Source organism: Orbicella faveolata, unplaced genomic scaffold (assembly GCF_042242905.1).
Source record: "Orbicella faveolata isolate gen_17 unplaced genomic scaffold, um_ofav_v1 contig_25, whole genome shotgun sequence".
NCBI classification, from domain to species: domain Eukaryota; kingdom Metazoa; phylum Cnidaria; class Anthozoa; order Scleractinia; family Merulinidae; genus Orbicella; species Orbicella faveolata.
In genome coordinates this window covers 22829074-22853696 of record NW_028301553.1, presented here as the reverse complement: position 1 = coordinate 22853696, position 24623 = coordinate 22829074, and the positions used below count along the sequence as shown (strand labels likewise).

Sequence of the window (24623 nt, the reverse complement as noted above, 5' to 3'; positions counted from 1 at the left end):
TCATTCTTGCAGAAAAAAAATATCCATAACTCCAGCGGAATTTGTTTGCCTTAATCAACTGAGACGCTTTTCCACATACACTATCTGTCCTTTTTGGGTGAAATTTGACAAGGCATGTCACAGTAATTTTATGGCGTACAAATGACGATGTTATGGTGCCTCGCTTCGGAGTAAAGGGGTAAACTAACCAAACACTCAGGTTCGCATCTTAGCTTAGTGGCGTTAATACTATTGGGAGGAGTATTTTCTATTAAATCACTACTGAACAAAAACAAAGTTATTTATTTTCGCCCGTTCACACCACCAAGTCCTCGACGTTTGCATATAACTGCCTGTCATCGTACATTTTCATATTGATCAGCCGCTACGGAGAGGAGAAAATATTTCTGGTTATTAAGCGTGAAAATTATCACATCAACAGTACACAATCATCAAAAAGTTGAACATCACAACTCTTTAAATGCAACAGGCCATTTTACTCAACAATACACCGAATGCAAATATGGCGGACCGCTCGGTTGGCGCCCGGGACGAGTCGCATGCAAGCGAGAATAGTCAGGCTTTGATGTTTTGTTTTGACAATCGTCGTCGATCTGGTCTGTTTTTGTTTCGCCCTCCCTATAAGTTGTTGTGTTCCTGAATGACACCAGAAGGAACTGAAATCTTCCACAGCAGAGAAAGTTTTTTTTTTTTTTTCGTTTCCGCGGTCGCCTCTCAGGGAAAACAGACGAAGGAAAGTAGTTCACGATCGCCGAAGGAACTGTTAAAGTTTGTTCGTTCAAGCTGGAAGATCTTAGAAAATGTGTAAGCGACCGCATTTAGCTCCAAGTCGTTCTCATTTGGCTCAAAGCATTCACTGGAAACAACGATGGGGGCAGTTGAAGTTCATTCGCTTGGTTATTACACCGTAGTATTTGTTTCGCGCGTCCGATTCCGTGCGAGTGGACGCGAAGTCAACTTCCTTTGAGACATAGGATGTATTTCAAGAGGAGCTTTTCTTTACTTTGGGGAAGGTACTGGCCATGTAAATCGTGTTGGAACACTACGAGACAGTACATAAGCTCGTCATTGATACGATTTTTCTAAGATCTTCTAATGTGAAATGTAGCGAACAAACTTTAGTTCCTGCGACGATCGTGAACTCCTTTCCTTCGTCTCAACGAATTGCATTCATCCACTATTTTCCCTAAATTTAAGAGGCAAACGGTGGAAAATTTATATCCCTTCTCGTGGCGTTCAGAAACACAGCAGCTCGTACCACAGCTAAATAAAACAGACCAGATCGACGACGAAGCAAGACTTTTCTGGGGAAGCATTGTCATGCGACTCGTCCCGGGTGCCGACCGAGTGGTCCGCCATATTTGCATTCGGTGCATGGTTAACGAAAGATTCAGCGAATGATTGTGGGTCCTGCTTATGCGTATGACCTAGACATCACGTAAACGAACAGGCATCACTCTTTTAAAAGGGATGGTTATGACATCTTTACATCAGGAAACTCAAAGCAGTTTATCTTCTGTGTGCCATACAGGTTTATGGAAACCATACAATGTCCCGATACTTAGCAAAGATTCGATAAAACAAATCTGAAAGTCCTGGATTTCTTACTGAGCTTGCAGAACTGAGCCAGTTGTTCAAAGAGTGAATAACGCTATCAACCGGATAAATCGCTATCCAATGGATAGGTATTGGCATAACAAATTACATCTAGTAGACTGTTTACTGGGTAGTGACGTATCCGGAGGACAACGCTGCCCACCCTTTGAACAGTTCGCCTGCTTTTTCGATCGTCCCCGGCCACCCCACTGACCGACAGCCTGCAGCAGGGCTAAAAGGCTACACAACTGTAGTTTACTCGTCATATTTGTCTACCTTGTTGAGCAAGAATATATATTATTCGAGGAAGAAAGTTTCGTTCACAGTTTTCTCAAGTCCTCCTCCTCTCGTTCCGAAAAGGAAAATCAGCATGAATATAGACAGATCAATCATGACACTCGCGAGGAAAACTGTCTCAAGCAGCTACCTTCGCCACCAACAGCCTCCAGAACTCCAAGGAAGATTAACTAGACTCCTACATGTATACTCCTAAGATCAACAATGTCGAAAGAACGTGTTATGTCCTTCTTCAACACATTGCCTCTTAAGTCATGAGAACGCCTACTGATAGGAAGTAATTGAAGTATCGCCTAGAAACTGCGGTTGCCCATCCTCATTGAACTCAAACTCTAATCTTATACCACAATTTTGTATGTTGAGAGAAACTTTCAATCAACCAAACGCTGAATGAACCATTAGCGTTTTAAGAAGGACCGTAATATTAGTGGTTAATGCAAACGTCAGGTAGTAAACATTATAGCGGCGACTGCTATACCCAAGGACACATTACTCAACGAGGTTTTGGGGTCAGAGACTCTGCCCTGTTCGATGGCACACCAAAAATATTTGTTCCTTTAACTTCCCGTCAGTAACTTTAACCTTTCTTGACGAAAAACATGAAGGTAATCGTTTAATAGCTACCTTCTACTTGTCTTACCTTGTGTTGGTTCTCCATATCTTTCAGCTGGGTTTTCAAATCAGTGAATGTTGGTCTTACATCCGGGTCATTTTGCCAGCATTTCAACATTATCTCATGCCTAAGATAAACAAGAACTTATCAAAGTGCCCTGTGAGCAAACTCGTGAATTGAACAAAAGAATTAAAATATTTTTTGGATTATGTTTAGTATTATCTGGTTTAGGGAATATTGTGGTTGATTTTCATATTTAGAGTACGAGCAGTAGTTCAGTGTTCGCTAATAAGGTACCAAGGAAACAAAGTAACATTTGGATAAGAAGGTATTACAACTGAAACAATCATGCTATTACATTTAACAAGGGTGGACGAGGTCGTGTTTTTTAAACATTATTTCATTTTTGTTTCTGGTTCACCAAGAAATAGTTGGCAGTAAATGTGGTTGAAAAGTGAACATTGGAAATATTGAAAAATCAAGGCAATACTGTCTTAATGAAAACATGAATCATTCTCCCTTTATCAAATGAGATAAACAGAAACGAGTTTTGAGTTTTGTTGCAAAATGACATTTTCAGGTTCTGCTTATAAGGACGTACACGTACAAGGACAGGTTCATGACATTTTCGATGGAAGTTTCCAATGTAAAAATTCCGTGAAATGCAAAGTCTAGGCGATATTTTCATTTCAAGTTGCAACAATTAAGCAAAAAGAGAGGAACAGACTTCCAACTCATGTAACCAATGTAGGTATGCCGATGGTGAAGTATCCACAGCGAAGAATATCTAGTTCCATTGCAGCCTTAAGTTTCACTGGCTTTAAAAACAATGAAAATGATTGGAAGAAAAACTAGCCTGCGAGAGCATCCGGTTTTTTGGGCTCTTTTTGTTGTTGTTGTTGTTGTTGTTGTTGGTTTTTTTTTGCATGAAACAAGAGCAGAAAAAAACAGGTGCCATGCACGCTAAAGAAAAACACAAGCGACTCGATTGAGGTGTTTATGAGCTAGGCGCAATTCAACCGGAAGTCCGATATTTTCGGACTTCACATCGGATCTCTCCAGGGTCGCTCGTTTACGGACCGCTGGTCAAGGGGAAGGAAGACTCTTGGTACAAGCCTACTAGCATTCCAGTGGAAACCACCAACCAGTCTGTCCGCAAGAACAATTTGTGATATCACCGGTGATTTCGATCTTATCTGATACTCAGTGCGTGTTTACCGACCAGTGTGTATTTTTAGCAATTTTGACCTTCAGGTTTGATTTGTAATACTTGATAAACAATTATACTGAGGCCTCGTCCACACTACGCCAGAGAAATTTGAAAACGCAGCTATATTTCTACGGTTAGGTCGTCCGTCCACACTAATTCGCCACGAAAACGAGCGCTCTTCAAACGAAAACGCTGCCGGCTTTGTGTTTTAATGTGGACGGAAAACATTTTCAAAATGGAGCTTTTCCAAAACGATGACGTCACGATTTCCTCAAACACAAATCCAAAATGACCGGTGATTGTTGCGTTTTCAAATTTCTCCAACGAACTGTGGACGGAAAAAATTGGATGTGTTTTCAGAGTGATTAACACCCTTTTCAAATTTCTCCGGCGTAGTGTGGACGGGGCATGATTGTTTGCAGTTCCAGGGTAGCCATTCAAAGTTAATGCTTACATAGACCAAAACATCCCGCATGAACGTCTCCAGATAGACTTGTCACAAGTAGACTTCTACTTCTATAAAATGAAGTCGACTTGTTCCGCTTGTTTGGATTCAAATTTAAAATTTGTATAATTTTGGCACGAAAGCATAGGTGTGACGTAATGATTCACAGCCTACCCCTAATTCCCTGGAGTTTTTTTGAAATATTTCAGAGCGAGCGTAAGGAGAAAAATAAATCATATGCCCAGTAACCACAGCCATGTGTAACATCAGATTTTAAGACATCGTTTATTTAAAGTTGGACAAATGACGGGCCAAAATTTTAAAAAATATCAACAAAAAGAACTCAACTTGAGATGTATTATAATTGATGAGAAAACAAGAAATTATATTTTTTCTTTGCTGCGCGACAAAAGCCGAGAAAATTGAACACGCAAAAACGTGTTAATTATTGACTCTGCAGGACAAAACGAAACCGAAAACAACAAAATTTCGATTCTTTTACTATAGCAGATAACATTTAAGAAAACACCGGAAAATAACAGCGAAAAGACATATCTAAAGTACAATTTAAAAACGAGAAATCAGATAATTTCTTCGCGTGCGACAAATAATGCTGCGCAGTGAAAGAAAGATGAAAGTTGTAAATAAAAAAGACAACAAAAACAAGCCAATTATTTTGAGATAAATCGTATTTCAACTGTGCTCAATTAATGCCCACTTAGTTCTTTCCTCAGGAGCTTTATAGGAGCCGAATGAAACTAAAAGAAATGTATTTGAACGAAGCGAATAAACTAAACAAACACGGCCGCGGAGGTCGCCGTAAATTAAATATGCAGAAATCCACGGTGCAAAAATACTGTTAACTTTAAAAACCTAAAATTCCCAAAGAAGGGTAATCAAATGAAAGAAAAATGACAGGAAGTTCAATAACAATAAAGTTTCATTCAAGATGAGGCAAAAAATATATATATATCCAAAAGCAAAAAAAAAAATGTTCAAAATTTCGCATACGTGTTTCGATGCGTGACAACATGTTCAAACTAATTCTTTACGCTGAAGCGAAAGCTTGAGTTTTTATCGGCCGTGGCTTTAGAAGTCGTTCAAGAATTAGAATTAAACTGCGCAGTAATACTGTGCATTACCACTTTCGTTTTCTAAAGTCCAGGAAGCTGCTTTAAATCCGCGATCTGTATTCAAAACCCACTTGAAAGCGCAACGACTTCATAAACACAAGGTTGTATTTACGTTCAAAAGTATCCTTAATTTCTGTGTCAGAACTTTCTGGCAACAAAACTATAGCTTTGACTCCTTTCTCGTTCAGGCTGGACACCTGGTCTTCCATCAAGTAAATCAAAGGAAAAATAACAAGACAAACTGTCTCAACAACTTCTCTTTCACCATGTTCAAAAGATTCCAACACAAACGGCCTAATGTGGAATGTTAAACTCTCTTCAGATCCAGTCGGTGATCGCGACGGCCAATGTATCCTTCAACTACTACGTTGATTCACTACGATTTCTTCGAAACCAAGCTTCTCGAACAAAACATCTTGTTTCGGCTTACCTGTGTTGTGTGTAGCTTGCGAAGAGCCCCGGTGCAAAACGTGTCACGAACACCTTCCCTCAAAACAAACGTTGTGACTCTATTTACCGACGAATGAACACATGTGACCTATAAGTTTTAAAAAAGGCACTGCCGAGCGTCAGAAAAATCCACGAATGCCAAAGATACTCACTGACATGTTGCTCGGTGAAGGACAAATTAACCTCCAGACAATCCTGGTACAGACTCGAGCCCGCCGAATTAGCAGCGGTTTAATTAATTGCCATACTGCTTGTTTTCTCCTCTACATTTATGTAATGTTCACGTAGCACAGAGGGTAGTGGACAAGATTACAGGTTGAAAGGTTCCGCGATCGATTCCGGGTGGATGGCGGTTTGGTTTTTTTTTTTTTTCCTTTCTTTTTTCGTTGTTTTTAGCGATACAATAAACAAATGCTCTGTGTTTATATCATTTCGCTCGCTATATGCGCATTCACCATACTGTAACCGTACTTCAACGACTTCCGTTTCTGCAAAATCCATACGAAGTCCGCATCCATTGAGAACTTGTGCTGCTCATCGACTTTGCGATCCTCGATGTTCGCATTTTCGGTGGCCGAGATTTCTTTAACTTATGTCTTTTAATTTAGACCTTTAAAACAGCTTATTTTAATTAAAGATGAACAGCAATTTAAAAGTAAGCCGCGAGCGTACCTCATTTGCATAATGTTTACAGCCCATCAAGCCAGCGACACATTTTCCCATAACTCACGATATCTCGTGTTGCGCATGCGCAATTCACGAGTAAAAATGGATGAAATTATTTTTTCTCATGAAAATTGTCTCCAAAATATCAATTACCACTGCTACTAAATCAGTTTAAGCGCGTAGAGTGCGATTAATCCATCTACAACTACTGCGTTCGAAGTTAAGCTGAAATTTCAGAGATAGACCATTATATTTTTGAGCTGAGCGCGGGAAGGGTTAAACAATTGTTATGTCATGCAAATGCTTTTACTTCGATTTTTGACATATTCTTAATTTATTTTGCTTCGCGCTTTTTGCATTTTTTTTTATAATGATCTATCGCTTGCACAGATGTCACAGACGCCAGTAAAAAGGTAATCATTGCCAGTTTAATCTCTCCAAGCGCAAAACTTACAATTTATCATCCACGTGTTGTGGCTTAGGCATTCGGTATTCTTCCTGAAGCAGGCTTGCAATTCTTTTGCCATTCATTCGTGGATACGGTGAACCACCTGAAATAAAAAAACAACAAAAGAAAACAGCAGCAACGTATCGAGTCTACTGATAAAAGCACAGGGACGTTCGACAGCGTTTGAAGGAACCTCATCTTAAACAGGGTATTATATAATCAGTCAAATTACATTCGAAATTTGGCTGTTTCTTACTTAGTCTATGATCAGTTGGAACACAGACGTCTAATACAGATGGTGTAATAACCATATTTTGTTTCTTTATTGATACATCCAACGTTGCCGTGTGTCTGTTCAGTAATTGCTCACAGGAGACGTCCAAATGTGGTTAGGATATCAGTGAGACATTCAGCTATCGCCTCGAGTGTATTCCTTCCTCCATGCAAGGAATTGTGAACATGCAGAAAAGGAGAACTTAAGACAGCTGCATCAGCACGATTAGTACTCTCGCTTTCGCTGCTTTCTTTTTCTCGTTGGCATCTTTTCGTGTTGCAGTAATTCAGTTCATTGCAAAGAAAACAGAGTTCTTCTCCAACATTTTTTCACAGAACTACTGGTCGAGGCTTTTTACTACATGAGATGTCAAATGTACCTATCGTGAAAATCTCGTAAAGGACAACTCCATAACTCCACCTGTTGGACAATGAAATAAATGATTAATGAACATCACAATAAAATTTGATGACCTATTTCTTTAACACAAACATTTGAAAGACAAAAGCAGCGCCAGCGGATGTCAAAAATTGCTTGCTTAACCTTCTGCTCACCAAGGAGCCTGTAACCAGACTTGATCTGTAAATAACTGGAGGATACAGACGGGAGCAATTTATCAGAGGATAAAGAAGACCACTTAGGGAAATGAACGTAGTTCTATCGTAAAGGAAACACTTTATTCTAGTAGCCGAAATATTACTTCAACCATCAACTTTTTATATAAACGTAATGACAAACATCGCGATAACGAGGCGTCACCGAATTTACTTACACATCACTTTTGGTGGTGTACGTTCCATACAACAACGCTTCATAAGCAGTCCATTTGACTGGAAGACGGCCCTAAAGATTAATGAATTTTATGAAACGATTCAATGTGATTTAGGTTAATTTCGTGCAAGCATAGTGTGTGTGTAGACAGATTTCTTCTCTGCATGCGCGTATAATTTTCTCTCGGTCAATGGTCTAGTAGTGTAACAGCAGCATTCGTAGCTTATCCAATAACTATATGTTTTAAACGAATTGGCCGACCTAGGAAGTCTGGGTATCACACTAACCGTAAATCAAATTTTAAGCCTTTCTTTCTTTTCATTTTGCGGGTTTACCAAAAAGAAGAAGGCAATAAAGACTCCTGACAAATTCGGACTCGGACCGACAGTCGCCACAAGATCAAAAAGTGAAAGCCTTATCATTATTTTGGCAAGAAGTGCACTGCGTAATGGGACAAAAACTCCTTACCTAGCAGACGATTTGTAAGGAACTACGCGGAGATTCGGAATATTCGTGGTTTACGCTTTAAAATTAGGAATAGACAAGAGGTAACGATGTAATGCACATAAAGTGTGATACTTTTGAAGGTTGATCTGATCAAGCAGCTATTTTATTATTTATATTTTATCATTCTTTATATCCTTACCGTTGTCTTTCTTTCGTAAATGTTCTTCTGCTGAACATCTCTAGCCATTCCAAAGTCTGTTACTTTACACGTTTCTCTTTCACCAACCAACACATTTCGAGCTGCCAGGTCTCGGTGGATAATCTGTTATAACGGATATCAAATCATTCAAAAATTCTGAAAATCAGACGTATAAACAAAAACAAATAAATAACGCATTTTTACGGAAGAAAATCTGGCATTGCTGTAACCTGTCAATAACTTTGCTCTTGCAGTTGAAATTCCCCCTTGAAAAAGTCATTTCGTTCTTTTCATAATTCCACAATTCCTGTTGTGAACAGATTTTTCCCCTAATGCTGGAAAGTGCTCCTAAAAATTGTAGAAAATATCTAACTTACAGATTTTGAAGACAGGTAACTCATGCCATCAGCGATTTGCCAAGCAAACTTCATCAGCTGTTGTGACGTCAGACTTGTTTGTGGTTTGATATCCGGGTCTTTGTAGTAAGTGTCATTCAGTCCACGGCTCTTTCTCAGGTATCCCAGCAGGTCTCCATAAGGTACATACTCGATCAACACCAGTAGTGGCTCTAGGAAATACATTTATAAATAACTCTTCCAAACCTTGGACTCAGTTCCTGCTGACCTGGAAAGGGCACTTTTATCTTAACTTCGTCTTGCTAGATTCTTTGCAAATGACAATAAACAAAAACTGTTCGAGTTGTATAAATCAACAACAAAATAATGATGCTTTACGTGAAACATATAAACTGAAATTCGACAAAAATACAGCGCATAAGCGATAATACGTCAATTTATCTAGTCGAAAATCTAATGGATGGTGTTTTTTGACAGGACATACCGTCAATCTCCAATTAACGGGCACGATACGGCTATTTCAATTTAAATTCAACACTTTACCAGTTTCTGTGACACATCCCAGTAGTTTGATGACGCGAGGATGTGGTTTGAGCTGCTTCATTGTCTCTAGTTCTCTCAGCAAATCTCTCCTGTCTGATTCCGGAGAATTAACTGCAAAAGAAAAAAAAAAATGAATTGGGCAAACAGTTTATACTACTGCTATGTTCCATAGTTGTAACAAGCACTCACCATGTTATCCCGTGTGGCGAGTTTTAATCTACGATATGAACATCAATATTGCGTCTCAGGAACTCTTGTATATGTTTTAATACTGACACTCCAACAACAACAGTAAGAATGATTACAGCAACATCAAACACTAAACTAACAAAAATTGGTAGATTTAAATAAATTTTCAAAGAAACCATAACTGTAAGGGAGTAACTGTATAGGCTGAGTGTTTTCAGTGAATGTATGCCGGATCACTGCTCTTCAGCAAATATTTGTTGAGACGGTTGACGAGTACTAAGCACCAGCAAACCATCAAGACACCGACTTGAATGTATGTTTAAAATGTCGGTCAGCTAAAATGTAGGAAACTTGAAAATAAATGAAGAATTTTCTAGTTTAGGGGCCCTTGGAAGTAGCAGCAGAACAAAATTTACATTTAAGCATTTTAACAGCAATTGTCGTCTCTCCAGGCCTGCCGCGAAGTTCCACTGCTGTTCCCTTGGCAACCCGACCAAAAGCACCTTTTCCAATTGTCTCTTCTATAGTCACGTGTTGCCTTGCGACTTCCCAAGAACGTGTTGATGGATGAAGAGGTGCGTAATCAGCACTTTGAGCAACACGTTTTTCGGAGTTGTCTATGGTTGCTTCTGTTAAGTCCATGTATTCTGAGCGAGGCTGGGTGGAGTTAGTGAAAACGGGACTACTTGGCTCAACTTCCCTCAATGCTATTTCATTCTGATGAATAAGAGATGATGAATACAGTTGTTTTAAACTGCCTAGTTAAACTTCTTATATAGTGGTACTGAGTAAGCACATTTTACAGACAGTTTGATCCCAACCCTTGGATGTACAAGGGGGAGGGGAGGAGGGAATTCAGCCCGTCGATGTTTCTCGCAATTTAGTGTGTGACGCTGGAACTTCCAGGTAGTAGTTGTTCATTGTTTCTCTCTATGCCATAGCGAAGGAATTTTGGAAGGAGGGTCAAGTCAAATTTCACCTTTAGTGAGTGCAGATTCAGAACTTTTTCACACATCGTTTCTTTCTTATATCCTATCCTATCTTATGCAGCAAGTTAAGCGCTATCTACTAAAGTCAGAATGATTTTCGTATCTTATTATAAAGGAAATCGTAGGAAGAAATGTACTTGCTTGTACATCATGCAGAGAGATGAAATGTGAACCTGATTCTTAAAGTGTATGAAATTCCCCAGTATTAAGCTTTGTCGTGCAGTCCTCCTGCCGCGAGGATGGTGTGAAGTATTTCTAGGTTTTATTAACTGTGAATGTACAACAAACATATGCAATAATGTAAAACGAAAAAGCTAGTAACCCTGAAACAACAAATAAATTGTCTTACGTCATATACTCCTCTGTTGTCTTTATATTGCCTGAAAATGTAAGAAAGATAACACCGAAAGTCAGTTTGGCTAAGTTTCCAGAATCTGATACCTGATGTCATACTGCTTTAAGTCAAAACCAATGACCTTTTACTCTCGTAATAATCATCTCCAGAATAAAGGCCGGCATACTGTTTGTTGACACAAAAGTCTGGATAAACATAAACAATTATAATTATTGTTTAGAATTATTTGATTAGGAATGACTGGACTGAGATCAATCCAGTGCCAAAAGCCACAAGCATATTATAAGTAAGTTTTACCAGGTACCCTTTCACGACTAAAGTGAGAGGTTTTTTAATTAGGGCAACATGTGTTGTCATATCGTATCCGGAAGGGTACACAGTTTTACCCATTAGTTCCCGCTGTACCTAAGAAACAAAAGAAGAGACTGTCACATATATTCTAAGCATTAAGTGAGAAGACACAGAAACCTGTAATAAATAAACTAGCTCCTCAAAAAATAAATTACTTTATTACCTTTCTTGTGCAGCCACACCACGTAGATAATGAGCAGAATTATCATAAGAACAAGAATTCCAATTATAGCCCCCAACAAGGCATCTCTACACGAGCATTCGCAATTTTTATCGCCTATGAAAAAGGAAAGAGAAAGTCCATTTCAAAGGCAACATCATATAGACTGAATCATAAATGAGCTTCTCTGAGATACATTTGATTCACAACATCGCACAGTTCGGACGAGATTACTTAAAAGCAAAGAGATTTTTTACTCCTGCTTAATAAAGGATATAAAAGTTAAAATATTTTACTCGTAGAAACCTGTCTTGCAGCGAGTGTTGTGTATGTTCGCCCAAGGTTAAGAAATCTTTCCAAGAACACTGCGAATAAAAGCTACTCCAAAGAACAATGACCAGTAGCATGGCTCATACTTCCTGTCAAACGGCAACAGAGTATAATCTTGAGCTGCTGAAAAGCAAAATGATGAGAAAAAGAAATTAGCTCTTTCGCGTACTTGTTGGTTCATGTGTACTGATTGGTGAATCCGTAGCAAGCAGTTCGTCAGAAATTGCTTGTATGGATCCCGGATCAATTTGGAAGTTACCAAAACCGTCGCCTTCTGCTGCTATTTTCAGAACAGAGAGAACGTCGGGGATGTTTACACTTTGAGTGAAATCCAAGGATAAATAAGCAGTCACGCTGCCACACCTAATAACAACAGAAATGAGTCTATTACATTGCATGCCGTAATTATGCTTTAGAAAAATTGAATGAACAAAGGTAATACATTCTACAGAAACTGTTGGGCTGCGTCCTCGGCAAGAGGAACACATGTGTCTATTAACTTGAAGTTGATAAAGGTAAATTTACTGCCATAGCGTAAGAGTGAAGCCGACTATTCTAGCGTCAGCCCTTCGTCCTTGCTCTGAAAAAGGGATAACGCTTAAATGTCAGGTTCACAAACTTGTTGGGGTGATAATCCTTTAACAACTTTATGTTGATAAAAAAAAAACTATGCGTTTAAAAAAAAGGATAAAAAAGACATTCCTCTAGTCCAAAAAAAAACTTTCGTATTCCTCACAAAAAACTTTCCCTATAATATAACTGAACAATGGCAATAAGTAATTTTCAATTTATGTTATGCCGGTAATCCAAATGATCTGCTATTAATCTGAACTAACTTACATCTCAAAACAGAGGAACTAATGACCAATCAATGAAAATCGCGATTGAAAATCTGGCCATCAATCAATATCAATCAGTAACTGTTAGCTATCAAATTTCCTTAAGAAATAAACTTTAACTGCGATAAACCGAAACGTTTGGGGCTTCCTGGGCTTCCCCTCCTCCATTAACCGCATTTTATAAATTTTTCCCTCTTTTAGTAATCTTCAAGGGACAATCCTCATTTAACCCGTAACGGTTAACAAAAATGACATAAAAAAAAGATTTCATACTTGCAGTTTTTCACTTCTACAGTTTTGAATATATTTTCAAGAGCGCCTTCACGTTTGATCTCTCCATTGACCTAAATAATGTAAACACATTTGGCACTAACAGAAAGGCATATAGTTTTATTATTCCAGAACTATGGCTGATTTGGACGTACACAGTACTCCATTCATCTTACGCTGTGAGATATTTACGACTCCAACAACCTTGTAATCACTTATCAATTATTTGCCAAATCACGATATTTTGCTCAACCTCGTCCAATAATTGTTAAATGTCTTTAATGCCACTTCTGTAATGGGGCGAATTGGTAGGGGTCGCTTTATATTTGATAGAGGGCGCTAAATCAAATCATTACGGTATAGTGCAGACACTTAAACGTTTTAGGTATATCAGTGATCAGTTAGTTGAAGCAAAAAGAAATGGCTGCAAGAAAGTTCGAGTTTAAGCTGGAGGTCTAAATAAAAATTCGATATCTAACGAAGTAGCAGCTAATTTGAAAATCTGACAAGAAACTCTAAGTAGTAGTTAATTGGTGAGTAAAAGAGATTTACATTTTACTTACCATTTCACCTATCTGTTCGCAGATGTCTGAAGGGTTATCGTCACAGCCCTTGTTTGAAACGGCTAACTTTATTAAAATGGTTTGAGCTCCTTGGACTAAACGGAAAAAGAAGGGCTAATATCACGTTTAAGTATTCAACACAACTAAACCGTTCAATCGCTGAAAAAAGAGAGAAGGAAGGAAGGAGTTAGACAGGGTGGGAGGGAAAGAAGGACGAAACAATGGGTCACAGATGGATGACGGGAAGGACCGACTAATGAACAGAATTCCAAGGAGAGTGCAGAATACAGTGCACTCGGCCGCATAAGCTTTGAACATCGCCATTACTTGTTTTGCTTTTAAAACAAAACCAATTAAAATACATATCGAATAATGAAAGGAACGGTTTCTCAGTTTACGAGATATGTAAAGAGTAGGGAGCGCTGCTTGACGCATCAAAGTTGCGCTCGAAGCTGTAACTTGGCGCCATAGAGTCTACAGGAACAACTGAAGAGTTATTATTCCCTAAAGCTATAGAACATATTGGGAAAATATGAAAGGCCTCATCGTTCCTCTTTACGTGCTTTAACTTTCCTCTTTAAATGAGATTATCAATAATCAGAGTTAAATGGGAGATCTGCTCTTGGCCAGTGGATGATCGCTGCGGGCATGCGTAGTTGTGCCATTGCTGTGCAGTTTCGCCCTCGTGGTTATGCTCTGCCTTGCCTTGTCGCTTTGCCTTTGGTTTGATTAAGACCAATTTTTCGCCGATTTATTCCTTTGCCGCTAGTTCAAGAGTGCTCTGGTGTTTTCGCTCCGTGTTTCTTTCACTCCTTTGCAGTCTCTTCGACCGTCATGCTTCCGCAACGTACGAGAAATAGTTTGGAGGGCTCTGTGCCGGATGTCTTCGTCTCCAGCGTCCGCCGTTTCTGTCTCAACTAATGCCGTTTCGACATCCGTGCTAGCGTCTGGTAATTGTGTTAGTGCTTCCATATCGCCAGAAATTTTAGCCTCTGTGATTCAGGCCATCCAAACTTCGATTTTAGCTATCGCCAAAAAGTCGTTATCTACCGCGGTTGGCGCTCATTCAGTTTCTCAAGGCCTTCCCGCAATTGCCGCCCAAGGTTCTTACCTTGCTGCTCGTGCGGCACACTTGGACGCCTGTGGCTTTCATCAACCTTGGTCTTCATCGGTTCCTGCTGGGTTTTTGCCGTCGCCTTCTTCGTCCAGTACTCCTCCAGTACGAGTGGCTACGCAAGCCAACGTATCGACTGGAATGTTTTCGTCTCTTGTTGTCCCATCTTTCGTTCCTGTATTTTGCTCGGCTACTTTGTCTTCCATAGCACCTTGTTCTTCGGCGCTTTACAGCCTACTAGCTACAGTTAATTCTGCCTTTGCTTCTCAACCAATTGTAAGTCCTACGGCGGTTCCTTCGCTGACAGCCTTACCTCTTCAACAGCCTTTCGTGGTCGACCCCGGCTACTCGCCAGTACCTTTCAAGGTTGTTTGTCAAATCACTGCGGGAAACTTCGTGAATCCGGAAGATTTATTAGCAGAAAATGTTACCATTTCCGAGCAAGAGCCTCAACTTTGGTTCAATGGCCACTTAGTGTTGTCGCACACGCCTAAAAACCGGAAGCGCCTTATTACGGACATCGCTTCGTAGATGGAAGCCTTTTCCATTCCTTATCTCATTCTCTGCTCGTCTTTCCCGCACCGATGGAGAGATCTGACAAGCTCAAGCTTTTAATACTCCGAACATATCGTCAATTTAGCTGGTTTTGGTGGCTGGACTACGACCGGGCCTTCAGGAAGCACGCAGCTGCAGAAAACGTCACCGACTGGTCTAAGATGCATATTTAGCTTTTCAGCTACCATACAGCCGGCGCTCAAGTTCGCACTCGCCCAGCCTCATCCAGTGTTGTCTCGTCTCAGGCAGAGGCCTCTGGTAATGTTTCTAGTAAAGTCATTTGCCATTCTTGGAACGCTGTCCACTGCATTGCAGTGTCGGTTTCGCCATGCCTGTAGCAGGTGCTGGGGCAGTCATCGTGCTACTTCTTGTACTTCTTCGCAGTGTTCTCGTGCTCGCTCGCCGGATCCTGAGGAGCCAAAGCGTCGCAAACGCCATTAACTGTCTTGCACTTGTTGTTCCCCCGTTAAAGACTGAGTTAAATTGATTATTGTTGTCGTTCTTTTGTTGTGTTAGCTTTTCTGATACTATTTGTCGTATTTCTAGCCTACTTTACTACTAGAATTTATTATTATTACTTTTTTCATCCTGTTACGGAAGTTTCTCCTCTAAACTTTGAGTTATTTGAAGCTAAATTGACTCTCTATCCCGTAGGGCAAAGGCAAACTTTGTCCTTCAGGGTATCAAGGAAGGCTGTAGACTTAGTTGTGATAAATCTGTGACTTTGAAATTAGCTAGAAGAAATAAACTGTCCGCTTACCAACATTCTGGGGTGATCGACGTGTATTTAGCTAACAACATCAGGCTAGGCCGTGTAGTGGGTTCTTTGATGCCCCACCAGTGCAAAACCTTCACGTAAGCAGTTTTGGGGTGATTCCTAAGAAAGGGCAGCCGCGCAAATGGCGCCTTATTGTAGACCTATCCTCGCCGCAAGGCCACAGCGTCAACGATGGAATCGATCCAGATCCTGGCATCTCCAGTACATCAAAATGGATGATATTGTTAAGATGGTTTCTAAATTTAGGCTGGGTGCCCTCATGGCTAAATTTGACATTGAATCTGCATACCGCAATATTGGTATTCATCCTTCGGACCTCCATCTATTGGGCCTGGAGTGGCGCAAGGCTTATTACATAGATCTCGCCTTACCATTTGGGCTTCGCTCAGCTCCTGCTATTTTCAACTCAGTTGCAGAATTGGTCGAGTGGATTTTGGTCAATAACTACGGCATTGAGGAATTGTTGCAGTATTTAGATGATTTCATTAGGCAGCTCCAGCAAACTCAGTTAAGTGGTCTGTTCCTCCAACCTTGAAGTAGCCGTAGCAGTGGTTGCCAGGTTGGGTCTTCCTTTGTGCCCTCAGAAATGCTTGGGTCTAGCCTCCTTCATGGTGTTCCTGGAAATTGAATTAGATACAGCAGCTCAGATTGCATGCCTTCCAGCTGATAAGTTTTTTGCTTTGCAAGAGACTCTCTCCCATTGGTCAACCCGCAAATGTTGTACTAAAAAAGATCTTCAATCATTGATTGGTCGGTTGCATCATGCCTACATGGTGGTTTGGTCAGGTGGCACCTTTCTTCTCCGGATGATTGATTTATTGTCCTGTTTCCGCAATGATTCTCATCCAATACGTCTTGGCCTGGTGGGTAAAATTTTTTGGTCAGTGCAATGGAATATCCGTCTTCCTTTTCCCCACCCTTGAGCCTTCGCCTGACTATTCTGTCACTTCTGATGCATCTGGCGCTGTTGGTTATGGTGCTTTTATGGACAACGAATGCTTCAATGTTCGATGGTCTACTCTCCAATTTCCACAGTCCATTACTTACAAAGAACTTTTTCCTGTTGTTTTGGCAGCCCCATGTTTGGGGTCCTGGTTGGTCCCGCAGGCGTATCTTGTCTCACGTCAACAACGAAGCTGTTGTTCACATTCTTAACTTGCTGACGTCTCCAGACCCAAACATTATGCATTTGTTGCGTAGCTTACTCAAACTGCAGCCTGCTTCAGTTTTACATTTGCTGCGATTCATGTTCCAGGAAGAAATAACGGCATAGCTGACGTCTTGTCTCGCTTCAATTTTCAGGCCTTTCATTCTCAAGCGCCACATGCCAAGAAGTTTCCAATCCGCATCCCTCCTCAGCTCTTAGCCCATCTTTCCGTAGTCATTTAGAAGCTCGCTGCCTTTCGTTCATGTACCAAGGTCTTGCTTCTTCAATGCACCGCACCTATCCTTGTGCCGAGGAAACGTTTGTAACTTTCTGTGTCATTATTGGACATCTCAGCCCCTATGGTTCTCCATGCCCAGCCTCGGAATGGACTCTCTGCCTTTTTGCCACGTACCTAACCGACTCCCTCGGACACTATTCTATAAAGGTATACCTATCTGCGGTGCGGTCTCTTCATGTCAATCAAGGATTCCCTCACCCCTTGGAAAACTGCCTTCGGCTTCAAAGAGTTCTTAGAGGAATCAAGCGTTCTCAGGCTGCCCTACCTTCCAGGCCACGCCTAACAGTTTCCAGTAACATTCTTCGCATAATTTATTCTGCCCTCGATCTCAATTCATTTGACGATGTTTTGTTTTAAGCCGCCTGTCTTTTGGCTTATTTTGGTTTTTCGCGGTCTGCCGAGTTCACTGTCCCCAGCTTATCAGCCTTCAACCCGAGCGTTCCGTGCTTACAAACAATATATTAGAACCCCACCGGATCTTATAACTCGTGCAGCCAAATCATTGGTTGAATAGTTTGGTGAGTCTCGTTACTTCCATTAGCGTATTTGCTCGTCGTTTGGGAGCCTGGTCTTTTTGGGGGGTGGGGGGGGGGGGGGAGGAAGGGCTGCTTTCCCTTTCAACAGGGAGCGTTAATTGCTTGGCTATTCCCCCTATTGCTCTCCCACTGTTAGCGTTTCCCTTGCTTGGAAGGGGTGCCTCCCCGCAGTTACGTACTTGAAGATTCATTGTTTGGAGGGTCGGCCCCCATGGCTGCCTCGTCCCATCGATCCTCTTTTCTATAAGCACTTACATCTATCTTAGAGTTTTTTTTATTTTTGGAGGTGACCCGTGGGAGGTTGCCATGGATCCCCCCGTTTATTTGCATTTTGCCCACACTTGCTTATTGCCTGCTTCGCTGTCAATTGGCACCTACCTTCCATTTTGAATATTGCTTATCGACAAATCAAATGACATTGTCAATAATCAGAGTTAACTGGGAGATCTGTTCCTAGCCAGCGGATGATCGCTACGGGCTTGCGTAGTTGTACCATTGCTGTGCAGTTTCTCCCTCGTGGTTTTGCTCTGCCTTACCTTGTCGCTTTGTCTTTGGTTTGCCCCATCCCACCCGCCTCTTGATTCATGGTGGGCCCTTGTGTCTAGGTAAGCATACTTATTCTCCACTGAGAATTCAGTGTGACAGGTGCCAGGGGAAGGTGACCCGTGGGAGGTTGCCATGGATACCCCCCTTTATTTGCATTTTGCCCACATTTGCTCATTGCCTGCTTTGCTGTCAATTGGCAGCTACCCTCCATTTTGAATACTGCTAATTGACAAGTTAACATCCGTAAAAGATAAATGTGTTCCAAGTTGTCCTCGAACTCTAATCAGAAAACAGTAGATATTCTTTATTGTATTACATGGATGTTAACTTACCAACAGTGACGCTGACAGCATTGCCTCCTGTGCCAACTGTGTTTACAGGAACACAAGTGTACACTCCATCTGCTTCAACTGTGACATTAAACACACCTGAGGCACTTTTACCGATAGAGCTGCCATTAAAGTAGAAATGATACTCAGCTCCAGGACTGGCGTCTGTTTGGCAATTCAAAGTCATAATACTGTCATGAAGTAATGTTGTGTTATTAGGAACTGTTGTGAGGGTTGTTGCATCAGGTGCATCTTCAAAAAGAAAACATTAACCTTAAAAGACATCATTCATTAATCAATGTTAATGCATTTTGGAATATTTGTTAGATAGTAGTAGAGTCTCACTGGAAAAGTCAAGAGTCGTGTTTTGGTCTGTGCAACTCGAACGCAAAAATATACTGTAACTCGATCATTCAGATTGAAGATCAATAATCCGAAACATTTTTAATTAGATATACGGAGCTGTGTTTTCTTAGTTTAACAAGAGGTTCCAAGTAGCCTATACTCATGCGCAAGAGAATACAAGTTATATAAAATAGATGCGCAATGCGCAAGTAGCCTATACTCATGCGCAAGAGAATACAAATTATATAAAATAGATACGCAATGCGTACATAGCAGACAAGCAATTTGAAAACGTTTGCCATCTGACAACTAGAAATAATACGGGAGAAATGCTAATTTGAAAAAAGTGCATCAGGAGAGAAGATAAATGCTGTAACGCAATATGCCATCTTTATTACAAGGATATCGTCGGGCGAATAACAAAGCAAGCCGAGTCGAAAAATTATAGATAGAGAATTAACAAACGATCAGAATTGCGAATTGGATAAAATATATTTTTTTCATAGCAATTCTGAACTAAATCTCTTTAGGCATTTTCTGTTCAAGTGTTAGACTTGTTTATGTTGGTTGTTAGGAATGTATTCCAGTACTGGGCCATTTGTAATTTGATTTTAAAGTATACTTGAAACTTAATAACAGTACTCCTCAGTAGGCACCTGGTGTTTTTTGTAACTTATATCATGAAATGCCATATTTCAAAGAATTAAAATATTATTACATTATATATATCCTTACACATGTTGCTAAAAATGTACTGTTTCAATAATTAATACAAAATACAAGGTGTATTAGACTAACAAAGAGGCAGAAAAAGAAAAAGGAAAAAAACGTAAACACACAAGTGTTTTATTACCTGACATTGCTCGTCACATTCTTCTTGACTCGAGCAATTTCAGTTTTCAATGGACACAAACATTGTACCAGAATAACTTTAAGTATTTTACAGTCCTTTTTGCATTTTCTAAAGCTAAAGATATAAACAGTTGTCTGAAATAACACCAAAAACACTTTCTCATGGGAACTCGAGCAAGTAAATTTCAAAGTTCAGAGGAATTACCAGGTAAAAAACAGGTAAAATTTCATGATCAGTTTCATTTCACCAGTACTTTCAAGTATTTCATATATTACTTCAAAATTTATTTTCTACATTTGGTGCTGTTAGAAATGATTTCCTTTGAGGAGATATTTAAAAGAGTCGTACAGAAGTTTCCAGTAATCTCGGTAAAAAGTTTTAGCCCACTTGTTACTCGAACTTTTGGTGGACTCCTTTTTAACACCTGAGCTAGTATATAACTAAAACTGAACTGAACGACTTTAATCTGCATTTGATAATGGCGACAAGATAACGCCGAAACGTCAATTTATAGCATGTATTTTTCTTTTAAAATACTTTTTTTGTAACCGAGTATATTTTGGGATTTGAGGGACAAAAGAAACTTGAAAATTTTGTCCTGAAATCCTCGCGGGCATGCTGGAATATTGATATACGGTATATCGAACGTGGCTTATTACCTGTTTTGTTGAACACGTCCATTTACACCAACAGGAAGCATTTTTTGACCAAAAGATTAAGTATACAGAGCACGTTCTTAGTAAATGATTCTTCGAAATATGTCCTTGAATCTCCAAAACCCTAATAAATTTGAGACTTGTCATATTGTCAGATGGCGATCGACATAAACAATGACTTACCTCTCCAGAAACAGTTTCTTGCTGTTCATACATGCTCACATGCCAGTTCAGAATCTTAGCAACGAACTAAAGTACTGAAATGTCCTTTCACATCGTATCAAATTGGGGAAAAAGCACAGCGTTTGCGAAAAAACCGCACCTTCTTGAAGAATTCAACATGGCGGACGGAGCTCCAAAGACCGTGTTAAATATATGCTCGCATAAATTTGCATGCACAAATCTGACACCAAAACGGAGAAACGGAGCCCAATCCTTAACTCATGCGCCATACTGCACATGAGTAAACAGGCAGTAGTGTAGGCTTATTGAGAATATGCCAGAGTTCTGCATCTCAAACACAAAAATAAAATGTAATTTGTCTTTTAGAACGCAACAGCAATGAGGTTTATTAGGAAATTCATTAAAAAGGCGTATAAGCAAGATATTTCTAATTATAAAGGTCCTGTGTTTGTTTTGTCACAACTACGACAGCGCTCATTAGTTCAGTCAACAATATTGATTTCTTTAACCTTTTATACGGAGAAATCTTGTGAGGAAATGAATCATCCAGTAATACTCGGGATTATAAGAAGATTGTCGAGTGTCAACTACAGAAAGAGGATAGCAATTATTTTGTATACTTACATAACACTGTAACAGTTACAACTTCTGTAGGTCCATCACCAAAGTCATTGAACGGAGTGCAACGATAGTTCACCTGATTCACCCTTTCATTGAAAGACGTTGTGATCACCGAGACGTCACTGCCAGTTGTGTCATTAACAAAATTGTCGTGGTCTTTGTAGAATCGATACTTTGCAGGTGGGTTGGCCTTTGAGATGCACGTGATGCTGAAGGATGTATTAACTACAACTGACCTGTGGCTCAAAGAAGTCCTCAGCTTTGTGTCTATTGGACTATAGTCTAAACTCAAAGAGAAAAAATGTAATTGTTACTTATGTACACGTGACTTATGCCATCCTGTAGAAATGTCATGTAGTTCAATTTTATTTATTTTAAGTCAATTATAATGTGCGCAAGACTACAGTGTAATCAAAACACTAGATTGTAGCGTTTCGGCTCTGTGAAAATGTGAAAAGGGTTGCATGATGTTATGATGATGTTAACCTTTCAAATCGACCAATGGACCTCGAAATAGGCTTAATTTTACGTCAAGGGAAACAAAAACCAGTGCATAAAGCAGATGGTTAACGTTAGGAATAACAGAGTTCGAATACGCGGAGTCCAACCGCGTCTCGTTAGTTTTCTAGCTAGACGTATGTGACATAGATCAAGGAGCGCTTTTTGGCACGAAATATAATTAGAAGTACGAAACCAATGCAATAATTTGGAATGCCTAGTCTACAGAGGTCTTGTAAATAAATAATAGTGGATTTATAAGGAGGATGCGCACCACCTCTGATCCCTTTAAAAGAATAGGTTGATATTGAGCACATGAATCTTGAAGCAGTGATTTTGTTAGAAACCATAGGGTCCTTCTTTAAAAGCTTGGATACTGTATAAAGATAAACATTGGCTCACATGTAAAGGTAACAGTTTAAAACACGCAGTCTGAAAAATATCGCATAAATACTCCCCCAAAATAATTAATGTCAGATGACGGTTTTTTTGTTGTTGTTGTTTTTTTGTTTTTTTTTCTTTTTGTATGTTTGTTTTGCCCTGTTCATAGTTTATCATAAAGAAGGAAACCACTCTAGCTTACTGTCATCTGATCTATTGCTGTATTTTGTAAGCATGCAAAAGTTTCAGAAAGATAGTAATGTCAGTGCCATGTCATAAAATAATCCTGCGAACTGCAAAACAATACGATAATTAAAATACCTATTATTTGATCATGAGAAGAGTACAGCGTTGTGTGAATCTGTCATTAAATTAAGCACCAGTGGAAATTTGAAGTTTTGGGGAACCTTGTGTCTTCTAAAGGGTCAGGACGTATTTAAAGGCTAAATTGTTGAAAACATCACTACTATTTCAATATAACTCTTAAAGTCTTATGACTTTTGCTCTATAAATCTCATATTAAATCAGCATTTTTGTAAACCTACACTGAACGCTAATGAATGTAACAACACTGTCTGAACTCCCCACACCATTTTCAGCAGTACACTGGTAGCCTCCTTCATCGTGTTTACCAGTGATGCTCAAAGGAAAGGACACAGAACTGTTGTCAGAAACTCTCGCCCAGGTAATATCTGGTGTTACCAGATATTACCATCCGCTCTACATGCTAGAGTCACTGAGTCACTTTCGTTCACTGTGTTATTGATAGAGATGTTGATGACGGTTGGAGCATCTATGCCACAGATAAAGACAATAACAGTAATATCAAAAATATTAAGACTCACACAAATTATTTTAAACAATGTGCTTCTTTCAAAATTGCTATTTGGAGATCTTGAGACGATTCAAATTTGATAACTACACTTTCTCTGAATGACTTAAAGATAGAAACGTAGACTAGTTTTACAGGTTACAAGCCGTCAGAACAGTCTTATCAAAAGGAAAAGGCAAGCAGAAAAAACTTTTGTCAAACATCATAGTAATAATTACATAAAAGGAAACACTAACGGAAAAGATAAATTATAAGATTGGCAATTTACAAGCGTACCAAGGTTTCAGGAGAAACAAGATGGTAGGAGTAACGGTATATGAACGTTTTAAAGTATAAAGTGTTATGGAAGCTCAAAAATATGAAGAAACATCGAAAAGATAACACCACAGAGTAAGACCAAAAAACTTTCAAATTTTCCAAAATATGGAAAGACGCCTGATCAAAACAGCCCAAAACTTAAGAACGGACCAATATAAGAGAATAAACATCGATAACGTAGGACTAATATATCATATTATTATATGGCTGTGTCTCACAAAAACAGGGAGCTACCGAGTTCACGAATTTGATTGGCTGAAATCGATATTGAAAGCGGTCTAGATTTTCCCATCTAGACCGGTAATGTTTTGCGGTGAAATGGGTGGCAAACTTTAATGCAAAAATATTGACTTTTTTCTTCTAACAATATTTATTTATGGCAATGCCAAAAAGTTTGATAAGAAAAGAAAAGAAAAGTAGAGAGGACGAGCAGACTTCGGCAGAATTAAGTTCAGTTCATTGCCGTTCGCAAGCAAAATGTCGGCTAGTACAAACCAGTCACATTAAACGAATTAAATTTCTCTTGCTTGCCATATAATAAACATCTTATTAACCGAACTTGGTCTGTATGAGAGAATCTTGACCTCGGTCGTGTGTACAGACCTCACTGCGTTCGGTCTATACTTACGACCTCGGTCAAGATTCTCCCATACAGACCTCCTGCTCGGTTAATAAGAGCTATTATTATACGGCTTTGGCTTGTGGCCGATATAAGGCGCGTTCTGATTGGCTAAGAGCGATATCTGAGCGGTCATTATGCAGCCGTAATGCCCACGGGCCGATTACGGATTATGCAAATTAGGAAGAGCCCGGCTCGGAAAATTCAAGCGCATTGAAACGATGAAAGCCGATAAAAAACAGTGAGAAAAGTAAATTTGATTCCGAGTAGCTTAAAGTTTAGGGATTTTTCCTTAATAAAATTTGTATAGAAGTCGTTTTTGACTTACCGGTAGCCTCGGCGGGCACTAGTGAAAAATAATCAAGGTTTGCCGAGTGTTGAGTAAAGCTAAAATCGCTAAGTGAAAATTCAAGCGCATTGAAACGATGAAAGCCGATTAAAAACAGTAAGACAAAGTAAGTAGCTAAAAGTTTAGCGATTATTCCTTAATAAAACTAATATAGAAGTCGTTTTGACTTAC

At 39.6% G+C, this 24623-nt stretch overlaps 2 protein-coding genes across 2 annotated transcripts; both read right to left on the bottom strand.

Moving 5' to 3' along the window:
* Positions 1-262: 262 nt before the first annotated feature.
* Positions 263-11017, bottom strand: LOC149109512 (proto-oncogene tyrosine-protein kinase receptor Ret-like). Its single transcript, XM_089294456.1, has 10 exons — positions 10976-11017; positions 10054-10354; positions 9449-9559; positions 8927-9117; positions 8550-8672; positions 7905-7975; positions 7512-7552; positions 6865-6961; positions 2534-2633; positions 263-364 (listed from the first exon to the last, which is right to left on the bottom strand). Exons 2-10 carry the CDS (start codon positions 10277-10279, stop codon positions 296-298), a joined length of 1029 nt encoding a protein of 342 aa, XP_089150582.1. The 5' UTR covers positions 10280-10354; positions 10976-11017; the 3' UTR covers positions 263-295.
* Positions 11018-18780: 7763 nt separating this feature from the next.
* On the bottom strand, positions 18781-22957 carry LOC149109511 (cell adhesion molecule CEACAM5-like). The gene is made up of 3 exons (XM_089293728.1): positions 22876-22957; positions 21459-21737; positions 18781-19049 (listed from the first exon to the last, which is right to left on the bottom strand). Exons 1-3 carry the CDS (start codon positions 22955-22957, stop codon positions 18781-18783), a joined length of 630 nt encoding a protein of 209 aa, XP_089149854.1.
* Between the last annotated feature and the right edge of the window lie 1666 nt (positions 22958-24623).

Excerpts from the sequence above, each read along its gene's own strand:
- LOC149109512 (XM_089294456.1), bottom strand. The coding sequence starts at position 10,279 with ATGGACTTAACAGAAGCAACCATAGACAACTCCGAAAAACGTGTTGCT. Across the intron at positions 7,553-7,904 it reads TACACCACCAAAAGTGATGT|GTGGAGTTATGGAGTTGTCC; the intron begins GTAAGTAAATTC and ends ATTGTCCAACAG. Across the intron at positions 6,962-7,511 it reads TTACGAGATTTTCACGATAG|GTGGTTCACCGTATCCACGA; the intron begins GTACATTTGACA and ends TTTTTATTTCAG.
- LOC149109511 (XM_089293728.1), bottom strand. The coding sequence starts at position 22,957 with ATGAAGGAGGCTACCAGTGTACTGCTGAAAATGGTGTGGGGAGTTCAG. Across the intron at positions 21,738-22,875 it reads TTCATTAGCGTTCAGTGTAG|ACTATAGTCCAATAGACACA; the intron begins GTTTACAAAAAT and ends CTTTGAGTTTAG. Across the intron at positions 19,050-21,458 it reads TGTAACTGTTACAGTGTTAT|ATGCACCTGATGCAACAACC; the intron begins GTAAGTATACAA and ends TTCTTTTTGAAG.